This window comes from Sturnira hondurensis, unplaced genomic scaffold (genome assembly GCF_014824575.4).
Source record: "Sturnira hondurensis isolate 20B ecotype Veracruz unplaced genomic scaffold, ASM1482457v3 Scaffold0017436, whole genome shotgun sequence".
In the NCBI taxonomy this organism is placed as follows: domain Eukaryota; kingdom Metazoa; phylum Chordata; class Mammalia; order Chiroptera; family Phyllostomidae; genus Sturnira; species Sturnira hondurensis.
The window spans coordinates 207,722-231,927 of record NW_028090067.1 but is presented as its reverse complement, the minus strand read 5'-3'; the positions used below and the strand labels follow the sequence as shown (position 1 = coordinate 231,927).

General features: G+C 38.1%; 1 protein-coding gene across 3 annotated transcripts; it reads left to right on the top strand.

The window, feature by feature from the left end:
* Positions 1 to 4,039: 4,039 nt before the first annotated feature.
* LOC119002248 (natural killer cells antigen CD94-like) lies at positions 4,040 to 19,493 on the top strand. 3 transcript variants are annotated; one of them, XR_005069716.1, is made up of 7 exons: positions 4,040 to 4,242; positions 5,340 to 5,432; positions 5,578 to 5,640; positions 7,347 to 7,498; positions 8,325 to 8,428; positions 9,242 to 9,409; positions 18,973 to 19,493. XR_005069716.1 is itself a non-coding variant. In XM_037068026.1 (6 exons), exons 1-6 carry the CDS (start codon positions 4,236 to 4,238, stop codon positions 9,357 to 9,359), a joined length of 537 nt encoding a protein of 178 aa, XP_036923921.1. In that variant the 5' UTR covers positions 4,040 to 4,235; the 3' UTR covers positions 9,360 to 9,423. The 3 variants fall into 3 exon arrangements, 1 of the variants encoding a protein (XP_036923921.1); XR_005069715.1 differs by lacking the exon at positions 18,973 to 19,493 and adding an exon at positions 10,009 to 10,392; XM_037068026.1 differs by lacking the exon at positions 18,973 to 19,493 and having other exon boundaries at positions 9,242 to 9,423.
* Positions 19,494 to 24,206: the final 4,713 nt, after the last annotated feature.

Sequence of the window (24,206 nt, the reverse complement as noted above, 5' to 3'; positions counted from 1 at the left end):
GGATATTGCAGGGAACAGTGTTGTCCGAGTGTGTTAAACACAGTGTCTCTTCTTAAGGAAAATCATCTCCAGTTAATGGCAGGAATGGCTAGAATGTGCCTTCACAGCAGGAAGTATACAACACTCTCTCACACAGAGGGTAAGTTTTTTCAGATGTTTCCTCACTTCCCCTTCTGATCCGAGATGTTAATGAAGAGACATGTTGATTTGAGTGTTACCTGAGGCTCACCCAATGCATCCCGTTTTCTCACAGCGTGGGTTTTTCATCAATAGCATCAGGCCTGCCACTCTGACCTCTCCTTTTTACCTTTCACTACCCTCCGCCATTTCATCATTTCACCATTAGTTTCCTCTCCTTCCCCCCATGTCAGGAAAGCTTTCTGAAGTCTTAGAAAAAAAGAAATATGTTTTCCCCCCCACATTTTCTTTTTCAAGCACGCATCCCTAGAGAGTCTCTGAATATTAGAGGGGCAAAAGTAGCTGTGATAATTATATATCAGATCTTGAGATTCACTGATGTGAGGGCAGCTAAGCTTTTAGCAGATCTGGAGGGAGAAGACCTAGAAGTTTCAAGGCATAAGGATGCAGAAATCTGCCTGGCACAATGGAAGTTCTCAAGGACATGAGAAGGACCGTGATAACTCTGCTGCACGTGAACTCTACCATTATGCATGCTAAGAGCATGCATGATGTTTCTCATGACCTAGGGGAACAGAAGTTACCAATTCATCAAGATGGTAACACAAGGGATTGGGCTGTTAAATCAGACTCACAAGCATTCTCAGAGACTTTACTCAGTACCCACCTTTGCTGGTAATTCAGTGGTACAATACTTGTGAAGTACAGACAAAGCAGTGCGATATCCAGGCCTGCAGTGCAGATGCCCAGGTCCTTCTGTCCACCTTAGGACACACTGTGGTCCAGACCAACAGAACAACAAAGGAGCTCTCTCGTGGGAGGTTGTGACTGCATCACACACATAAAAGGTGGTGCTTTGGCCATCACACATCTCTATTTTCAACTCAGATGTGACATTTTCCAGGAAGTTGTACTCTATAAACCCACAGATTCCAGTCCTATCTTTTGTTTTAGTTACGAATAGTTTTAGATACTCTAATACTTCCTGCTAAAATATTCAGTAGGTAAGGATTTTTGACAAGCAGAACCTGCCAGTGTTTTCCAGCAGTTTTGTCAGTAACGTGTTTACAGAAGAATTTGTCAGTCCAGAATCCTTCTCCTTTTCTTTTTTCTTTCTCAGAGAGTCTTCTCTCTCCCTCATGAGGAAAATAAGTTGCACCCTGATGCTAACCATTGTCTTTTCATTTAGGGAATCCATGCATTTTCAAATCAGTGAGATCAAAATAAACTTCTCACTTGGGTATATTAGCATATATACCATTACTATGTTCTGTAATATTTTAGTTAGCAATGGCTAGGCAGAGAAAAGACCTCACTGTTCATATTTTAAGGGGCCATTACTTTATATTCCCTAGCACCTTCTTTGTCTGGAATGATGCAGTTATTAGAATCATGACTTGCTTTGCACAAAGGGCACTGGTAAATTACTGTGGAGAAAAACTGTGGTCACCTCCAATGGCCATGGGGGAAGAGGATTTCCTGCAAACAGAAATGCATCTTCTGCAAGGAGAGCCTAACTTCTCAAAAACAAACATGTAACTGAATCTCAACATTGCAGCGCCATTTTAGTCTGGGTTCTATCTGCGTCAGACCTTGAGTTTGGTTTTGAGTGCAAAGTTATTTTAGATGAGCATGGAATAAAGGCCAGAAAGGGTGTTAATACAGGAGAGGCCAGGCAGGAAACAATAAAGGTTGATCTCTTGAGTGTAGCTTCCAGAAGAGGAGATTAGAAGTTAACACTGTTCGGTGATTTGGGGAAACGGGACAAACCTCAGTGTTCAGAATTGCCTTTTTGAGGGCTGACAGTGCTTGGCTACACCAAATCCTGAGGCTCACTGGTTAAAGCTCAGCCAGGTGATAATTCCTCATTACCTCTGACAGCCATGTGTGAGATCATGAGGGCTTTCAGCAAGTCTAGGAGAAAAAAGTCTGCAGATGCAGAGTTCCAGGTACTGGTTGGCCAGAGTTCACAAAATACAGCGAGGGATGTCGGTGGGGCAATGATAGCCACCGCTCCACATGCAGATTAGTGACAGGAGCCTGGCACTATAGCAACTCAACTAACCACGTACAAGAAGGAGTCAAAGAATCAACCAGGGCTGGCTTAATTCAGAAAGAATTAAAGGGAGCATTTTTATATACATCTTTTGTGTGAGTGTGTAGGTGTGTGTGTGTGTTCAGCTGTTTTTACAAGTTGAACCTAAGATTCTTGAATTGAACACAACTTTGATGAACTTTTATTTCTAAGTAAGTGAACTCAGGTGAAAAAAAGAAGACGGTGTTTTAGGTAAATCTCACCAAACATGGATCTGAAAACTTAGAGCAGCTTCCAAACGAAGGACATCCTGTGAGTGTGGGAAGTGTAGGAATACGCCTACTAGATATTCTGTCCCAAATCTGTACGATCTCAACACCAAATCCGAAAGCAAAATCTTAAACTTCTATTTACCTGAGGTGATTTTTCACGGGGCAAGAAAAGCAAAAAACTGAAAGCAGGTTTTGCTAGTTCATCTTTGTCCAAAATTAGAGCTAAAAATGAACAGACTGCACGTGGGCACCGGATCATCAGTACTTCACCCTTTCAACACGGTTTTGCTGAAGTCCGGATGAATGCTTTTTTTGGTCTACATTATCTGGTTACAATTTAAATTTCATTAATTTTGGTGGTTGAATTACAGCATCTATGCACACTCTGCATAAAAAGAAAATTTTTAACTTCATGGAAATTGAAAAATAAAATCACATTCCTTATTTCCTGTTTTTGTTTTTCCTCTTTTTTTGGTGGAAAACACTGTCTTCAACAAAAAAGTTCATTGATGATAATATCACAATGCTTAAACATAAATCATATAAAAGAGAAAAACTTACTTGAGAGTCTGCTTTATATGTGGATGAGTGGCAGATTGTATTTCCAGATACTTACTTACTTAAATCAGCAGAGATCAAGGTCCCTACTCTTAAGGATTTTATTCTGATTATCTGTCTCACATTTTAACTCCCTACTAATAAGGTTATTCTTTTGAGAACAAATTTACCATTCTTTTGAGATGGTAAATATCACCATCACTATATTATCTAAATGAGATAACACAGCAAAAATATAATGATTAATATGCTAGCAAAAATAAAAATAATACAGCAACTGACATCCCGTTCAAAGGTCTGGCAAGGAAAGACACACTGGAGAACACAGTGCTGGAAGCTTTTAAGGCTCATGGGAATGAGAGACTCTGGTGTGGACAGAGACCATCAGGAGCAGTTTTAGAGCACAGGGTGTGTGTGCGTGTCTCTGTGTGTGCATGGCGCAGAATGGGAAGTCGCTCTGGTTCTACAGTTTTGATATTCACTTTCCATACCCGAGTGAATGAGGCAGGGATCAGAAGCATACAATGAGAGATGGAAATACCAACCACTCTGTGCTAGAGAAAAGAAATCAGAATTACAAGGCAGAGACACAGAGGAATAAGCCTGATTTGAAATACATTGCTTGTGTGCTTTGGAGAAAGACAGTCTTGGGCCTCACACTTACTGACCTGGGTCAGGTAGTTAGCTCTGCCTTAATTATTTCTCTGGAAAAGTGCATATATTTGAATATCTTCATTTTGAAGCCATTTTTGAAATAAATAAGCTAATACACGCCAACTGCTTTAATTTGTGAACAGCACAAGTCAATTATGTTTCTCATCATTAAAGAAGAAAAATTCTGCAAGAAATTTCATTATAGTAAGTAAATTTAAGTTTGGGTTGACCACCTTTTTTCCCTATGTTCCAATAATTTTTAAGATGATTTTGATTTTCAAACATTAAAAAATACTTCCTCTCAGCTCTTTTTATGATAGTCAAAGTGTTTGCTTTATACAAGTAAAATTACACAAGTGAGAATTTCCTGTATTGTGGTTCCAGGGACATTTTCAAAGCTAGTGACTTACTACCTCCTATTCATACTATACATCTGTGTCTCACCAATAGATGATTCAAGAACATCGCTTAAATACACACTCAACTCTTGGATTCCTAGCCTCCTGCTCAATCCTGTGATCTTCTTGAATAAGCAAACATCCTGACGTACTTGCATCAACATTGGAACAACATTTCTCATGGCAGGTATGTGAAATCCCGTCATAAAATAAAAATAGAAATAATAAGGGAAGCTCTAAATCGTTAGTGGGATTGGAGTTTACCTAGTTAATTATGAGCAACTTAATTCTAACATAGAGTAAATAGAGAATGGCAAATACTAATGACACAATGCTCACAAGTGCTATTTAAAAATTTAACATTTATGTTGTGACATCCCAAACCCACCCAGATTAACCGTTTGACACACTGGACTGTTGTTAATGTCAACACTCTTTGGGAGTGTGCTAAAGTTTGTGCAGAATTTCCTGATGTTAGATTGTTTGGGGGAAATGACTATGGGTGTAAGAAATGTAATGTGCTTGTACAAGGAATAGTTGCTTGTATGATGGATAATGCACTGTGAAGTGAATCTGGGTCCCGACGGTATCGCCCATGGAGTGGTTGGGGAATCTCTCCTCACACCAGGTTCGGATGCTCCTATGTCTTCTCATCCCTGGAAAAGCTCTACAAATCCACGAGACCCTGACCTTTCTCCAAAGAGCAAATGCATTGAGATTAACAGGAGGGCACACCTCAAGGAGTATTATTGTGACGACCATAGAATGTGTTAAAGACTGGTCCAAGGCAAATTTTCATTTGATTTCGGACTAGTTTAGTTCAGTAGTTTTGATACTTTGAGAAAATAACATCATTAATGGTTTCTAAATTTTCTCATTGTGCTACTGAGAGTTAGATGACCATCTTTGATTTTTCCTGAGAAAAGAAAAGTAATATCTCTTACACAAGCCCTAACACAGAACCCGGTCCCTATTAATACCTTCTTAGTCCAGATCTCTGTGCTCACTTGCCAAATTTAACAAAAATGCATCTTTCTGAGATACAGCTAGTAAAGAGCAAAAGTTCGGGATATTTTCTTGGAAGAATAATGTATAACTTAAAAATTTTAGTAGTGGGTGGAGTTCTGAATGACACGCCTTCATTTTCCACTGTTTCATTGGCAAGATGGCTTTGTTGTCAAGCCAAAGAAATTTTTTGGATTTCCCTCTCTGGTTTTTGCTTTTAACAAATGCAGCTCCTGTGTTTGTTATTTAACTCATGTCTCTGCCTCTCTCTATCTACAGCTTCTCAGACCACTCTGTGGAGGTTGATTTCTGGGATCTTAGCAGTAACAGCCCTTGCGTTGATGGCTATTTTGGGAATTTTGATTAAAAAGAGTAAGTTTTTCTAGGCAAGTTTTTATAAAGATAAAAACTGTGATGAACCCATTCAATATGAAAGGCTTCATTTTACTAATATATAACATTGTGTTATTTCACAAACCTGTATCTAATTAAGTACATTTCTAATTATTTCTCATAGCATTTATTGAACCAGATAATCAGCTAACAGCATCTTCAGGACCCAGCACTGCGCCCCAGAAAGGTGAGGTCCATACTTTGGAAAACCTTTGTGTTGGCAGAGGGTGAAAAAGTTTTCTTATTTCTCCCACACAGAAGCATAATGGAACATTACGTATGGTGATCCAAGTTTACCTACTAATTTTAGAATAGACTCATATCATATTTCTCTAATATAAGAATTTTAAAATTATAATGAATGCATATCATTTATATATTTAATTATAAAGAACATATTAATCTGAAGTGTCATGTTTTCCCTGTATCAGTGCTCACGTTTAAGTAACAAGTCAAAAAGAAATTATAGTACACACTACAGCCATCCTAATGATCTGCCTTCGTTTCCTTGTAATATAATTTTATATTTCTTTACCTTTACTTCTATTTCTTTCATGACTAAGAATATAGTGCAGAAATTTATCAGGTTAGGCCAGTTCAAAGTCCAATGTTTTAGTGTTTTTTTCCAACACTCTCGAAGTTGTCTCACCATCTTCTGTGATTATATAGCAATCCATGTATATCTTGTTTGCATTTTTGTAGCTGTATTGAGATATAATTGGCATATAACAATTCATAATTTAAAGTGTATGGTGTGTTGAAATATTTTGCAATATGATTATGACTATAATATTTGCTATCTGTTCCATCACCTCGCAAAATTATTTTTTAATTTTCTTTTATGGTGAAAACACTGAAATCTACTCTCTTAGTAACTTACAGGTATAGAGTAAAATATTGTTAACTATCCACCTAGTGCTATGCAGTAGATTATCTGAATTTATTCATTTTCTAACTGGAGGACTTTAACCTTTAGTCAACACCTTCACATTTGCCCTCACCTCCCGTGCCCTGTAAATACCGTTCTTTGCTACAACTTCATTTGGCAAAGATATGAATACCATGTATTCATACATGTATTCCGACTTTTATCACTTAGGGTAATAAATATTCAAGATGTTATCACTCTTTAAACTAATTGATCCAATTGTTTTATTGAACTTCATTTAGAAAATAAATAATCAAACATATATCAGAATTAGAGAAGAGAGTAGAGAGAATCACAGGGGAAAAGGGGAAGGACTCACATGAATAAGTATAAAGGTCACATGGACAATAACTAAAGTGGGGGGCAGAAGTGGGAGGGAGGTGGGGAGCACTGGGGGGTGGGAAGGGCTGGGAATATAAGACAGGAAACTGTGCTTGAACAAGAATTAAATTAAAAAATAATTTAAAAAAGAATTGTCCCAGCGTACCATATTCTTTCTGACTCAGGGAATATTCTAAGATACCTTCCTCCCTTAAATAGCCCTTTCATTTAATCGACTCCTATTTACACCCAAAGTGACTCAACTTTGGGTCACTTTCTCAAAAGAGGTCTTTCTAAATGCTCCCATCTTATACTCTGCTCACAATGTTTTAACATATTGAATTTCTGTGAGTATTTCCCCAAGTTAGCATTATGTATTACTAATTACATGCATTACTAACACCATGTATTACATGATTAGAAATTGTATAATTCTGACTCTATCTTCAGGATATATAATTCCCCTGAAGAAAAAGTTCAAGTCTAACCTGGTCACATTATTATCCCCGAGTTATAGTGTATTATTAGATTTTAAACAATATTTGTTTAAAAAGAATCAATAGCAAATAATTTTTGAATGAGTAAATAACATTGATTATATCAAATATACAATGCTATCAAACGTACTTTATTTTTTCTCTTAGGCTCTGGCTGCTGTTCTTGCCAAGAGAAGTGGATTGGATACCAGTGCAACTGTTATTTGGTTTCTTATGACTCCAAAACTTGGGCAGAGAGCAAGAAATCCTGCGCTTCCCAAAATTCTACTCTACTGCAGCTGCACAATGGAAACGAATTGGCAAGTACTTAATTCTCGTTTTCTGCATTTTCTTTGACTTAAGAAAATATACCATTTAAGTGAACTGAATTCTTTGAATCACGTCTTTAATCAGAGAGTAACTGGATTGTTATACTTGAACTAATAGCTTACTAATTTCCTAAACCTTGAAACAATCAATTATAGAATCTACATAGAATTTCTCAAAGATTTATATTATGAGTAAAAATCCAGATAGGTGCCATATAAAATACGAGAGACTTTTTAGAGAGAAATCAAGAAAGAAATAATGAGTCATTATTTTCATTCAAAGATACAGTAAACAAGTTTATAATTTTTATTTCTATAATTAAATTTATAATTTATTTTGCAATTTTATAGCTGTTGTCAACATACTAGGATATTATGTGACCTAAATATGGATAATATGATCACAAAATTACCCACCTCCTACAAAAAAGTAAAAAACTTCTCTAGCTACATGAAGAAACTGTGCTTAATACAGTATGAGTAGGTTAGATCCATGAAATTTATTCCTCAAGATACTGCTGATTTGGGACCAGGCGGGATTGTTGAGATCCTATGAAGAAAGTGTTGCAGGAAAACCATAACTCCCTTTACATCATTCATTCCCACAAGAAGTAAGATCTTTGTCTCTGTAAATGAATGGATCTGACAAATGAAAAATTTGGAGCATTTGACTATATCTCCTAACTAGAGCTTAAAAATTATTTCAGTTTGAGTTATTAAAAGGCTGACTCTAGTGCCGGACACTGACTCTCTAAAAAGTGCATTATTCAAAGAATAGACTCAAATTAAGTAAATGTTTGCCACTGTTTCCAAGCAGAGCTTTATGAGATACAATGGACAGTTTTACTGGATTGGACTCTCTTACAGCAAAGAACGTGATGCCTGGTTGTGGGAAAACAGCTCTGCTCTCATCCCAAACCGGTAAGTTCCTGGAAATCAAGATGGTTTCCATTCTTTATGAGTTTGTTCTTAGATGTGACTAGAGAATGTAGCTTACAGGAACACTGTAGCTCTGATAACCTATCTAGAGCATGTGAATACAGAAAAGAGAATGATACAAGTGAGTGACAATTTTAGCCCTATTAGAACATCCATGTGTGTATGCTCAAGTGATAGGATAGGACGTTAGTATACTTGGGACCAGTGAAGAAGTTTTGACATATAGTGTTGTTTTTTTAACCTGTGTCCAAGCCCTTGGCTGTGTGTTACCTGTATGAGATGCTCACAAATGAAGATGGTGTCCAGGGTAGCCGTCATTTTCTTTGTTTTAGTGAAGCCCAATATTCTAAGCATCTCTTCATGCTTTAAATATGCTGGGCTCATTTTTGTACACCGGTAATCTTAAAATCTCATTTTTATTCATTAACACGGTATTTGCAGCATCATTTGTGACAAATCTTATGCTCTGATGTGTTTTCCTAGACTAAATTAATCAATACATCTTTAAACAAAATAGAAGCAAAGTTTATCATTTATAAAACTCAATAATAACAATGCAAAATTTTAACATTTATGGCCTTAATGCTATGCATTATTGAGGTAATAAATGAGTTTTTTTGTGCTGTTGTATTTGAAATCATGAAAACTGTGGCTATTGAAAGATAAAGCTACCATGACTCAGTATGTGAATACGTCATTCAAATACTTTAAAATTGTGTCATTTAATAAAAAACACTATCCCTCAACATTCTCATTCCCTTTTCTAATATGATAACATGTTATTTTTCATTACAGACTTTCAGGCACTAAATTTTCAAGTGGGAGCTGCATAGTTTATAGCCCAACTGGAAGTGTTTTGGATGAGCCCTGCACAAAACAAAACTTTTATATCTGTCAACAACGGCTTATGTAGGTGTTTAGGCCAGAAGGGGTGGGCAATGAAGGTCCAGTGTTACTAAAAGGGTAAGTTTACCTCTTATATTACTAATGCTTTTGTACTTCTTGGATTTGTAAAATGTTTCACATTATCTTATCAAAAAATATTGATATATTTGAAACCATGTATTTTACAACTGATAAAATGTGTGCACTTACATCAGAAGTTGTGAAGCATCAAGAGAAAGAATTTCATGAATATTTTGATTTAGTGTACACATTCAGTATTAAATGTCATATATTTTCATGCATATTTTAAATTTTTTGCAGTAATTTAAATAAAACAATTCACATCAGACAATATGTATTAAGATTATTTCAGATTTGTATGGCATACTAAATTGGGAATTTCCATCTCATTTTTGTTTGTCTAGAAGTTAGTTCTTTTTGGTTATCTATACATCTATATGTGTCAATTTAGAGCTGAAAGTGCTATACGACAATTTCCCTGTATTTATCATCCGGCTTCACAGGAGAACAGGTTTGCGTCTTGCTGCTCCTGAGTTCTGTTGGACAATCAGAAGTCTTTTGCCAAATATGTTTTTCTATGTGATTGTGCTTGTATTTTGTGAAGGATCCGAGCCCTAACCACACACATTTACAATATCTATTTCTTTACACCACAGGCCTTTCTTGCTATATGCTTATCAGTCAGTAAAAAAGTCGCATGTGCATTAAGAATCATAATCTCTAATCAACCTAAAACCCTTTTCTAAAAGTTTGTCAAAACTGAACAATTCCATTTTAGGGGGGCAAGGGAGAGAAGGAGAAGGAGCAGCCCATTTTATTGGGGGGTTTCTGAGTGTGTCAAAGAAGGGTGGGGGCGCAGTAAGAACCGCTGTCCTGGCCTGAGTGGGATTTTCCCCAGCCTCAAAGATTTCAAAAGCCAATTTTTAAGTAAAATTGTTGGATGTACATCTTAAGATATTCACATTGACATCTCTATTTGCTTACTAAAAATCATATTTTAATTAAATCATAATAATTGAAAACCCAACGTTGATTTAAAAATTTTAATGTTTTATTTATAGGTGAGAGAAAGAGAGAGCTCAATCTGTCATTCCACCCACTTATGCATTCATTTGTTCATTCTTTTTTTTTTTAATTTAAAAGGAGAGAAACATCAATGTGTGGTTTCCTCTCATGCATCCCCCACTGTGGACCTGCCCTATAACCCATGCATGTGCCCTGACTCTGAATTGAACCAGCAACCTTTGGTTTGGAGGCCTGCACTCAATCCACTGAGCTACACCAGCCACGGCCATTTGTTCACTGTCATGTGCCCTGATTGGGGATCAAACCCACAACTTTGGCATATTGGGCTGACACTCTAATCATCTGATCTACCAGGCCAAAGCTATATAAAATTTTTTTGAATTAAATTTATTGGGGTGGCATTGGCTAATAGGATTACATAGATTTCAAGGGTACACTTCTGTGATGCACGATCTGTATATTACATTGTATATCCACCACCCAAAGTCAAATGGCCTTTTGCCACCATGTACTTGACCCCCTTTATCCTTTACTGCCCTCCTGCCTCCTTCCCTCTGGTAATGGCCATACTGTTTGTGTCTGTGAATTTTTGTTTGTTTTCTTGTTTGCAAATTTGTTACTTTCAGTTTTATATCCCACATATGAGAAAACCATATGATTGTTACCTTTTTCTGACTGATATATTTCACTTAGCATGATATTCTCAAGGCCCATCCATGTTCTTGCACCACGGTGGATTTTTATTACATGAGAAATCAGGAAGAGGAAAGAACATCTCAAGTTTTAGTTCTCAAAATGTGAATATAACCAGAGTGCTAACTGAGCTCTTACATTCTTGTGTGAAGATTGATTTAGGAAAAAATGCACTTACATTATATTATGAAGAAAACAGGACGCAACATAACATCCTTCAAAAGTTGGACTAAGCAAACATGCATTATATTTTCTGATATTTGAAGTGTTTTGGCTTTTTGCTTGAGTGATTTCAAAAGAAAACACTTTAAATTCAATTTAAAAAACAATGTAGATAAGCTTATAATGAAAATTAGTAGTTTGCTATCCCAACCCTCCCTTTTCTCATCTCCTTCTTCTGGGTTTCTTGTTAGTTTAGTTTAGTTTGTTTGTTTCCTGCTTAGAGTGTTTTTTTTTTTTTTGATGGTCTACTTTCACAAACTTTGTTCAAGATGAATGTAAACTTTATTTAGCCACACCCAAATATAGGTTCAAATTATGGCTTCTTACATCATCATCCTATGAAGTGTCTGGGCCCTAGCCACCTTCTTCTGAGAACTCTTAAACATTTATTGTAGTTACAGGAGCAATGAAGAAACAGAAGGTGCTAAATACGATGAATGATGTCTAATTCAGAGAGTAATCTATGTTAAAAATTGTCTTCACTGAGAGAGGAAAATTTCTGTTGCCTCCTAAACACAGCTCTGAGGTGTTTCAGCTCCCATGATATTTCAGAGTACTACGATGGAAAGTTCTGGCTTCAACAGATGATACTAGTCACCCCTTCAGTGTGTCCCTCTCTCACGGCATGGTCTTGTCATATCAATCATAGTCAGGCCATGACCCTCTGACCCATTTCATATGTACTATTCTCTCTTCCACACTCACCTGCATTCTGCTTTTGTTCATCCTGAAAGTCTCTCTGTCATCTTGGGGTATGAAAGACTTCTATTATATAAAGTTCTTTTTACCAAGTATTTTTCTTCTGACATGAAATTTCTGATATATTCTCTGGGTAAAGACATGCTATTTTTTTTTCTGTGTGTAGTTTTGCTATGAAATGAACTAATGCATACTGAAGGATCTAGTTAAGTGAATATCTTGTTGTTAAATAGAGAATTAAAGGAAAAAATTAAGGAAATGACAAAAAATCCCACACAAAATGATAAAATAATATTGCCAATAGTCAGTATATACTTCCTTAATTTTCTGCTTTTCTGAATGCATGTAATATGTATTCTGTATTGATACATATACATTAAATTAATTTAGAAACTTAAAACACATATTTATTACCTCATACTATCCCTGGATCAGGAACGCTGCATGGCTTAGTTGTGTCCTCCACTCAGGCTATCAGAAGGGTGGAAGGAACCAGGGTCTCATTCAGTCTATTTGTAGAATTTAGATCCTGCGGTTGTAGGACTGACACCTCCAGCTCTCAGACACTGTTCCTCCCCATAGGCAGTCACACCATGGCATCTTGTTTTTTCAGGAACAGAAGGAGAGCATCTTTGACTTCAACTTTCTCTGTTCTCTAGAGTCTAAATGGTCATCTGATTTGGTATCTTAATTACCTCTGAATAATATCTTAATTACTACCCATAATAATATTTTTGAGTAACTGACAACGGACTGATTTGGAATCTTATCGTAGTTTTTTCCATTGCCATTTAGCCCATTCACACCTCCTACTTCCTCACTATCACCACACTGTTGTCCATGTCCATGAGTCCTTTTAGGTTTTTGCTTGGAATCTTATTTTAAATTATAATTTATTGATTATGCTATTATAGTTGTCCCAATTTTTCCCCTTTTACCTCCCTCTACCCAGTATCCTCTACTCCCTCAGGCAATCCTCCCACCATTGTTCATGTCTATGGGTCATGCATATAAATTCTTTGGCTACTCCACTTCTTATGCTGTACTTTACATCCCCATGGCTATTCTTTAACTGGCTATTTATACTTCTTAATCCCCTCACCTTTTCACCCATTCCCTGACATACACCTCCCATCTGGCAACCATCAAAATGCTCTCTGTATGCATGGCTCTATCTCTGTTCTTATTTTCTTAGTTTGTTCTTTAGATTCAATTGTATATAAATATGTACATATATATATTTGTATATAAATATGTATATATATATATTTAATGCCATCTTGTTATTCATAGTTTTAATCTTCTTCATTTTCTTAAATAAGTCCCTTTAACATTTCATATAATAATGGTTTAGTGATAATGGACTCCTTTAGTTTTTTTTTTTTTTTTTGGTCTGGAAAGCTCTTTATCTGCCCTTCAATTCTAAGTGATAGCTTTGTTTGATAGAGTAATCTTGGCTGTAGGTCCTGGCTCTTCATGACTTTGAATATTTCTTGCCAATCCCTTCTAGCCTGCAAAGTTTCTTTTGAGAAATCAGCTGACAGTGTTATGGGAATTCCCCTATAGTTAAGTAACTTATTTTCTCTTGCTGCTTTTAAAATTCCCCTTTTTCTTTAACCTTTGGCATTTTAATTATGATGAATCTTAATGTGGGCCTCTGATTCCACCTTGTTTGGGACCCTCTGTGCTTCCTAGAGTTGTATGTCTATTTCCCTCACCAAGTTAGGGAAATTTTCTTTCATTATATTTCAAATAAATTTCCAATTTCTTGCTCTTTTTCTTCTCCTTCTGGTACCCATATGATGCGAGTGTTAGAGTGCTTGAACTTGTCCCAGAAGCTGCTTATACTATTCTCATTTTTTAGTTCTTTTTTCTTCTTGTTATTTAGACTGGTTGTTATTTTCTTCATTATGTTCCAAATCACTAACTTGATTCTCAGCTTCATCCACTCTACTGTTGTTTCTCTGTAAATTGTCCTTTATTTCAATTTCAAAATTGTCCTTTAGTGTATCCATAGTTTCTGACTGGACCCTTTTTATCCTGTTGAGGTCCTCACTAAGTTTTATGAGCATCCTTATAAACAGTCTTTTGAAGTCTACATCTGACAGATTGCTTATCTCCATTTCATTTAGTTCCTTTTCTGGAGTTTCCATATGTTCTTTCATTTGGGCCATATTTCTCTATACACTCATTTTGACAGTCTCCTTGTGTTTGTTTCTATGTATCAGGTAGAGCTGCTATGACTCCCTGTCTTGGTAGCTTGGCCTAATGTAGTAGGTGTCCTGCAGGGTTCAGTGGCAGAGCTGAGTACTAGAGGAGCCTCCTTTGTATGGGCTGAGTACACTTTCCTCTTATAGTTGAGCCTTGGTTGTTGTTAGCAACCAATGGGTTGGATTTACCCAGGCCAGTCAGCTACAAAGATTGGCTCTGACCAATGGCCACCAACTTCTGCTCTCTGTGGAGGACCAGCTGTGCAGGGGCGGGGTGGTGGTGCTTCAAAGCAATCTATATCTGTCCACTGGACAGCAGACTCTGGGGTTTCCCAGATGGTGCAGAATAAGGTCAGCCTCTACCTGTGTTCTGCCCAGGACCACTGTGCCTTAGCTATAAAGCAATCTGAGAAACCTGCTATTTGTGTTGGTCTTGGAGATTCCCAGGTGATGCCAAGTGTGAATCTAGGCTGGCTGCTGCTAGTGCCAGGCCTGAGGGCTCTCTAAGCCTGGCGGTTCTTGTTTTGATAGGATTTATGAAGTTCTGAGGCATGAGCTAAGAGTAGCTATTTATATGGAAAAGTCCCAGTTAACAATTTGGGCAGGCCAATAAGTTGGGTGGGAGGAAGTCTCAGGGGATCTTCAGGGCTAGGAAAACAGTATTAGCCAGTTTGATGGAGTGTCAGATATGGCACCTGCCAATCAGCTTTGTGGCTGTGGAGGAAAGGCTCAGTAAAAGGACAATGACCTCTGCCTGACTTTATGTCTGAGAGAAAGCTCTCCTCCAGCTCCCACCTTTATGCCAGATACTTCAGCTCCTCCTATATTCCACTGGTGCTTTTCAAACTGCTACTCCTGTGTTGGAGCTCAGAGGGAGTCTGAGTAAGTCCCTGTGTGGGTTCTTGAAGTTTTTTTTGCAGTCACATGTTATGGGGACTTATCTTCCTGGCATTGGCACCCTCAGTTGGGAGGCCGGGTATGGGGCTGGGACACCTTGCTCCCCAAGATATCCCTCCTGAGTTTTTATCCACCATAGATGTGGGACCAGCACATTCTGGGTCCACACCCCTCCTACCAGTCTGGATGGTTGCAGTTTCTTTGATTCTGTAGTTATCAGACTTCTCTTCAACCCAGATTCTGGTGCTTCTGAGTGATGGTTGTTTAATAATTTAGTTGTAATTTTGATGTGGTTGTGTAATGGGGTGTATCTGAAGAACTTGGCCAGTATTTTAAAACATTAAAACCTCTGCTTGTGTCGTGCAAGGGAGATGTGTGTGACTTTGACCTGTGTTATATCTGAGAGGAAGCTCCCCCACTGTTACAGTGCCCGTGCAAGAGCTTGGAGATGGTTTAGTCCATGCCATGGGGCCATGCCTCCTGGACTATCTATGGCAGCCAAGAAAGGCAGAAAATTCGGGAGTGCTGGCAGGTGTAGCTGATTGTGGGAGGAGTCAAAACTCCCACAATTAATAAGGAGAGATTAATAAGGAGAGATTAATAAGGAGGATGCAGTCTGGGATTTAAACAAAAAGGTGGGCTGCCATTTGGGATGAGGACCTCAGGAGAAGGTGCAGGACCTTTGTAGGACCATGCAGGTCAATAGTGGATGAAAGTACTCTTGCCAGCAGGCCTTAAAGAGGTGCTATGTGGTTTTGAATTAAGAACTGGAGATCTCAGCGACACAGTTGATTGTTTTGGAACTGTGGGAGACCTGCCCAGCAGAGCACAGATTACTGGGAGGAGCTGGGAGAGGTGAGCTATAGACTCTGTTTTTTTCCTTCTGAAAGGCGGTACTTCTGACTGGTGTGCTCTGAGGCTGGCCTGACTGGGCAAAGGGGGGCAGAAGGACTGTGTGCTTGTGGGTGTATCTTCATTTCTTAAGGGAGTGAGATTTAACAGGAGAATTCTCCCATTATTTCAAACTGTATAACTTTTAATTAAATAATTCTTTTCTGCCCTGGCTGGCATAGCTCAGTGGATTGAGCGTGGACTGTGAATCAAAGGGTCGCAGGTTCGATTCCCAGTCAGGGCACATACCTGGGTTGTGGGCCAGGTCCCCAGTGGGGGCCACAGGAGAGGCAACGACACATTGATGTTTCTCTCTCTCTTTCTCCCTCCCTTCCCCTCTCTAAAAATAAATAAATAAAAATATTTTAAAAAATAATAATTCTTTTCCTTTTTACCAAATCCTGGCATCAAGAGCCACAGTTCCTAACACAGTGCTGGGCAAAGAAGAACCATAGAACAAAAGACCCTGGGGAGGACAGCTTGTTTCTGAAACGATTGTGTGAGGAGGTGAGCCATGTTTACCTACACTGACATCTTGACCAGAATTCCCTTGGGATTCTAATTACCTCTAAAAAACAGCTCAGTCTTTGCCACTATGCAGGATGTACTATCACACTGCATTCACAAACCCTACTCAAATATAAGGGGAGAGGACTGCACAGGTATGTACTAGGGCCTGGGAATTTGGGTGGTCATCTTAGAGATTTGCCTACCATACCAACATACCCCTAAAATATGTTGTCGCTGCTACTTCATAGTTTATTAAATTTAAACACTGCATATTACTTTTTAGTTCCCCCATTAGTGACTTCTAAGTTTGCTTAAAAATAGATTTATTTTACAGTTTCACTGAGACAGCCCTTTGCTTATTCCAGAATAGGCTTGCGAGTCAGCTTCTTTGAGGGTTTTATTGATTTACAGAGAGAGGAGAAGGGAGAGGAAAAGAGAGGGAGAGAAGCATCAATATGCTAGAGACGCATCCATCAGTGCCTCTCACACACACGCCGGCTGGGGCCTGGGCCACAGCCCAGCCCTGTGCCCTGGCCTGAATCAGCTGGCAACCTTTGCTATGAGAGGGAGCCCAGCCAAGTGTGGTCAGGGCTTGGGAGTCAGTTTTTCACTCTTGGCCATGGTGAGGGCAGTAACTAACTAACTATTTATGGTAAGTTCTTTAAAGTTCAAAATTATTGTGTGGAACCTAGGGCCAATTTTTTAATTGATAACTTACACTTGAAATAATGAGCTAGAAATCCCATTTCTGTGTCAACAGATCTCTGGGAAACTTCTGCCCAAGCTCTCCTAAAACCCAGTATCAGCAGCTTCATCCAGAGGTGAATCCTGTCTTTATGCACATAGAAATGTATTGGGAGATTGTTACTGGCATGTTTTTTGGTCCCCAAATCACTGCTCATTTGAATTCTCTCTCTCCTACTTCTTCATATTATGTAATTTTATTAAAGCTTTATGTAAACAAAGCAACAAACAAGTGTTAGAGAGGTTGTAGAGAAAAGGGAACCCTAGTGCACTGTTGGTGGGATTGCAGACTGGTACGACCATGGGAAATACAGTATGGAATTTTCTCAGAAACTAGAATCTTCCTTTTGACCTGGCAATTCCATTGCTAGGATTATGTCCTAAGGACCCTGAAACACCAATCCAAAAGAACCTATGCACCCCAATTTACAAAAGCCAAGTGCTGGAAGCAACCTAAGTGCCCATCAGTAAATGAATGGATCAAAAAACTGTGGTACATTTACACAATGGGATTCTATGCGGCAGAAAGAAAGAAGGAACTCCTACCATTTGCAACTTCATGGATGGAACTGGAAAGCATTATGCTAAGTGAGATAAGCCAGGTGGTGAAAGACAAATACCATGTGATCTCACCTTTAACAGGAACCTAAACAACAAAACAAATAAACAAGCAAAATATAACCAAAGACAGTGAAATAGAGAATAGGCTGACAATGACCAGAGGGGAATGGGGAGGGAATTTCAGGGGAAAAGGGGGTGGGTTCACAGGAACAAGTATAAAAGACACATGGACAAAAACTAGGGGGGTTGGAAATAGGGAGGAGGGCTGGGTGGGTGGGCTGAGATGGCAGTAAAAGACAGAAAACTGTACTTGAACAGTTAAAATAAAATTAATATTTTTTCTATTAAAAGTTATAAAAATAAAAATATGTTAATTGGAGCCTTATTTAAAAGATTATCTCAATCTGAAAATCCTTGGAATATTTAAATGCTCATTTTCATTTCTGTAAGTTTTGACCTCTAAAATGTTTTCTCTTTAGATCATAGCACACTGTTGAAAAGCTTTCTCTAAATATCTGAGCAACACATATTTTGAATGTTGTGGGCCACTCTGTTGAAACTACTCAACTCTGCCATTGGAGTTTAAGAGAAGACATAGATGGCAGAAAAATCAGTGAAATGGCTGTGTTACAGTAGAGCTTTATTTACAAACACAGAGAGATGGCAGGACACATTTGGTTCACAGGTCACAGTTTGCCAACCCCTGTCAAAGTGTATGAAATGAGAATATAGCATCAACCCTCCTCTCCACATTGCCTTATTCTTTTCTAGGTAATATCATACTAGTTGTAAATGTATTTCTAAATTTTGTTATACAAAGGAGGTATGCTTTATATTATAATCTGTTTCAGTATAAAAGGTGAAAATCTGTAATGTAGGGGTGTCCAACTCATTTTCACCAGGGACCACATCAGCCTCCTGGTTGCCTTCAAAGGGCCAAATGCGATTTCAACCCCTTTAACAGTTAAGGGGTAGTTACATTTATACCGTCCTAACATTATTTCGACCCTTTGAAGGTAACCGTGAGGCTGATGTGGCCCCTGGTGAAAATGAGTTGGACACCCCTGCTATAAGGTATGTGTTATAGCCAAACTGCAAGCTGTCTGCTAACGATCCCCACATTCCAGTGTGCAAACCCTTGTATACTTTTTTCCCACATTGTGTCAGGGTGGAACCATGTGACAAGTGAAATACAGTGGAAATGACAGTGTGCCACTTCTGAGTCTAGATCATGAGACAGTATGGTGTCATCTTCTTTTCTCCCTTCCTGGTCACTTGCTCTGGAGAAAGCCATGAGCAGCCCTGCTGAGAGGATTGTGTGATGAGGAGCCAAAGCTTCAGCTGTGTAGCCAAGGATATGTAGTACTTCCAACAGCTGCCCACGCACCCTTCTTCTCCCTTGAGAGCCTTCTGACTCTCCAGCCCTGGGCAAGCCCTCAGATGACTACAGAGGCTTAGTTGGTAACTTGACAGAAACCTCGTAAGATATCCTGAGCCAGATCCAGCCTGCAGCATTGTTTAAGAATTCCTAACCCTCAAAAACTGTGTGATATAATAACTGTTTATTCTTTTAAGTTGCTAAGTGTTAGAATAATGCATTGCATAACAATAGACTATAAAGTACTATGCTAAGTGAAATAAGCCAGTCAGAGAAAGGCAAATACTACATGATTTGACTTACATGTGGAATCCAATGACCAAAATAAACTAACAAACAAAATAGAAATAGGTTCATAGATAGAGAGAATGTACTGACAGCTATTGGAGGGGAGGAGGGAATTGGGTGAAAGAGGTGAAGGAATTAAGTAAAAAAAACTAACACAAAAAATAAACAAACCCCCCCTCACAGACAAACAACATGTGGTGAGTCCCAGAAAGAAAGGGGTGTGGGAGAATCTAGAGGAGAGTGAAGGGGAATAAGCGATGATGGAAGGAGACTTAATACAATACACAGATAATGTATTATATATAGAATTGTATCCCTGAAACCTGTATAATTTTTATTAACCAATATCAACCCAATAAATTTAATAACTTAAAAAAATAAAGACCCCCTCCCAAAACTAGAAAGTAAAAATATACAGATTTTGGTACCCAGAAGGGAAGAAGTGCCATAAAGAAAAATACCCATGAAAACGCATGAGTCCATTAATCATGCCATGAAGGAAATGTGGGAGTCCTGCAGAGACTGAAGACTTCCAGTGAGAGGAGATACAAATGTGAGAAACATGCTATTGGAAACTGGAGTAAGGGGAATTCTTTCTCTTTAGCAACAGAAGCTTTAGCAACCCTATTTTCTGGAATGATGTGGGAAGTAGAAAATGCACTTAATGAATTAGGTACACTGACTAAAGTTATTTCAAGCCAGCGCATTGAAGATGCTGCTTGGTTTCTTCCGGGTGCTTATAACGCAGTGCCATAGGAGATAGTAGTTAATGGGAGGATTTTAGAAAAAAATAGAGCCAAAGATTACTGGTTTTGAAGATTCCCAGCTTTTTGAAATGTCAAAAAATGCTAAAATTAAGAAATGAATTCTGAGCAAAGATTAATTCCAGGGTGCTGTCAGGGAAGCCTGGTCCAAAGGAAAAGCTATGGGTGTGACTACAAAATTCTCTATTGAGGTTGCAGGAAGGGCACAGCTGGTGCCTCGGTTCAGTCAAAGGACGTATAAAGGGTGCACTTTATGGATTATCTTGGCTGAACCGCAGGTTGCTAACAAGCTTGTGTGCATTTTCCCATGGGCTTCTTAGCAGAAGCTTCATAATTTAAAAAAATTAAATTAAATTTTAATTTAAACTCTAAATTAAAAAAATATGTCAGCAGAAGCACAATCAGCTTGATCTGAAAAAAAGCAGACAGTAAAAATACATGCATGCACACATATACACACATACATACAAATGTATACATACATAAAACACACATTAATGAGAATTTTGGTTCCCCAAAATATTTGTAAGGAGGAAATACACTATAAAGTCTAAGAAGTTACAAACAAATGCTACATTTTATGAAAATGGAAGAATAATTCAGAGGACAGAACCAAGAGCCTAAAGGGTGGACCCAAGAATTGTGGAGAGTTCCATTAGGACCAAAGTAAGACTGAGTGGTGATCAAGTAAGTCCCATTATTTGTTCAACAGGATCTCAGAATTCTATAAGTTAGTGACACTTTTTTTTTTAAATATTTTATTTATTTGTCATTAGAGGGGAAGGGAAGGAGAGAGGAAGGAAACATCAATGTATGGTTGCTTCTCGTGCATCCCCTGCAGAGAACTGGCCCCTGCCGGAAACTGGCCTGCAACCCAAGCATGTGTGCCCTGACTGGGAATCGAACCGCGATAGACTGGTTCCGCAGACCCACGCTCAATCCACTGAGCTACACCAGCCAGGGCCCAGTTAGTGACACTTTTATACTGCTCTCTCCTTCATCCTTCACAAAATACTTGGATTAGAATGTCTAAAGAGTTTATCCTCTGTTGGATATTGGGTATATGAGGGAAGAAAATCTAGTAGCAGTTTCACAGGTCTACAGATGGAAAGAAAGGGTACCTAAGGAGTGACAGTTAAGGAACTACATGTGATGAGTCTCATTCACATCCATACGTGGTCATGATGAACTTCCAGACTTTGAACTGATAGAGTAACGGGATAAGAGTTTAGAGGTGTACATTTTTGCGTGTGGGAAAGACATAAATCATGTGGGGCTAGAGTTCAGACCCTTCTAGTTTGGTTCTTACATGTTCCTGATGATCCTTGCCTCGTGAAAGTCAACCCTTATGAAGAAATTAAATGCATTGTGTTCAGGTTGGTCAGTGTTACCAATGGGATATAGCAGAAGTTATGTAGATCACATTTGAGGCTAGGTCATAAGACAGTGTGGATTATGTCTTGCACTTTCTCCTATCACCTGAGTTGAGAGAAGCCAGCTACCATGTCATGGGAAACCCACTGGAGAGGGCCATGTGGTGAGGAACTGAGGACTTCTATGAACAGTCAGAAAGAAACTGAAGCCTCTTGCTGACAACCACGTAAGTGAGCCTTCCTGGAAGCAGCTTTTCCAGTCAGGGTCAAGACTTTAGATAAATAAAACCCAGGCTGCATCATCCCAGCAACCTCACAATGGACCGTGAGCCAGAGGACCTCACTCGGCTGCTCCTGTATTCATAATTAGGAAACTGTGTAATATAATAAATGATTCTTGTTTGTTTTAAGATGATATCTATATCTATCAATATCTATATCTACAACTATCTATCTATCTATAATCAATGTATAGCTTCTATCACCAAATATTATGGCTGTGGGATTTATTCGTGTGTGTGTGTGTGTGTGTGTGTGTGTGTGTGAAAGTAGCTCATTCTTTTTAGTGTTGCGTAGAGTTCAAAGAGTATGCCACACATCACAATTTACTTAGCTATTCTAAAGCTGCTCAACATTCGTCTTCTAGTTTTTGACTACTATAAATAAAATTACTATTGACATTTTTGTATATCTCATTATTGAAAATATGCCCTCAGTTCTTTTGAATGCCTAAGAGGTAAATGTCTAAGTTATAGGCTAGCATATAATTAGTTTCATTAGATGATGCTTGAAAAATACTGCATTAGAGTCAGGAAAATGGCATTGATGACAACTACCTCTACACATTATTATCCTTATTCTGATAGTACTAGCCCATATAATTAAGTTAGAAAAAAAACACTAAAGATTAAATACAAAAATTAAAATATGGAATTAAAAAAAAACTCAGTATTTCCACATGACATAATTTAGCTAAATAATATAAGACAGTCAATAATAAACCCAACTTAAATAATAAGAAATGCAGTAAATTAGCTCTTTGTGAAATTAATATATGAAAATAGATAGCATTCATTTACACAAATGTAAGCAATTAGAAGACAATGAATGAAAAATTCTATTTACATAATGATAATTGAGGTAAATATTTAAGAATAAACACAAAATATAATACACAAAGTTCAGTCCTGGCTTAAAAAACGTGCAACTCAACACCAGGGAGACAAACAATCCAGTTAAAAAATAGGCAAAGGACCTGAACAGACACTTCTCCAAGGAGGACATACAGAGGGCCCAGAGACATATGAAAGGATGCTCAGCATCACTAACCATCAGAGAGGTGCAAAGTAAAACCACAATGAGGTACCACTTCACACCATTCAGAATGGCCATCACAACCAAATCAACGAACAAGTGCCGGTGAATATGTGGAGAAAAGGGAACCCTAGGACATTGCTAGTAGGAATGCAGACTGGTACAGCTACTGTGGAAAGCAGTATGGAATTTCCTCAGAAGACTAAAAATGAAACTGCCTTTTGTGTTTTTTTAATTGTTGTTCAAGTACAGTTTTCTGTCTTTTACTACCATCCCAGCCCACCCACCCAGCCCTCCCCACCTCCCTCCTATTTCTACAGCCCCTAGTTTTTGTCCATGTGTCCTTTATACTTGTTCCTGTAGACCCTTCCGCTTTTCTCCTGAAATTCCCTCTCCTATCTCTTCTGGGAACTGCCTTTTGACCCGGCAATTCCACTGCTAGGATTATGTCCTAAAAGCCCTGAAACACCAATCCAAAAGAACCTATACACCCCATGGGGATGTTCATAGCAGCACAATTTACAATAGCCAAATGCTGGAAGCAACCTAAGTGCCCATCAGTAAATGAATGGATTCAAAAACTATGGTACATTTAAACAATGGAATTCTATACAGCAGAAAGAAAGGAGCTCCTACCCTTTGCAACAGCATGGATGGAATTGGAAAGCATTATGCTTAGTGAAATAACCCAGGTGGTGAAAGACAAATACCATGTGATCTCACCTTTAACAGGAACCTAATCAACAAAACAAACAAGGAAGCAAAATATAACCAAAGACACTGAAATAGAGAACAGGCTGACAGTGACCAGAGGGGAGGGGATTATAGGAGAAATGGGTGAAGGGTTCGCAGGAACAATTATAAAGAACACGTGGACAATAACAAGGAGGGGTGGAAACAGGGGAGGGAGGTGGGGAGAACAGGAAACTGTACTTGAACAATAAAAATATGTTAAAAAATAAAAATAAAACAAATGCTCTCTTACGAAAATGGAGAGGCTTTATTCTTCATTAAACAAACCCTTGTTGCTGAAGTTTTTCATTAGATTCCAGATTTCTGAAAAGTTTGAATCAGGTGTTTTTTGTCAGCTTCATTATTGCTTTTAGTGAAGCAGTGTTTTGGAGTTCCTTACTCTGACATTATTGTTCTATAACAGTTCAATGGAAAAAATATTATTTATTTTTTATATACTAAAAAACCTGTCAAAGAAATTTATGTTTCTTTATATTTTGATAATGCATAATGACTTTTTATAATAGAATTAATACGTGAAATAAATTTAAT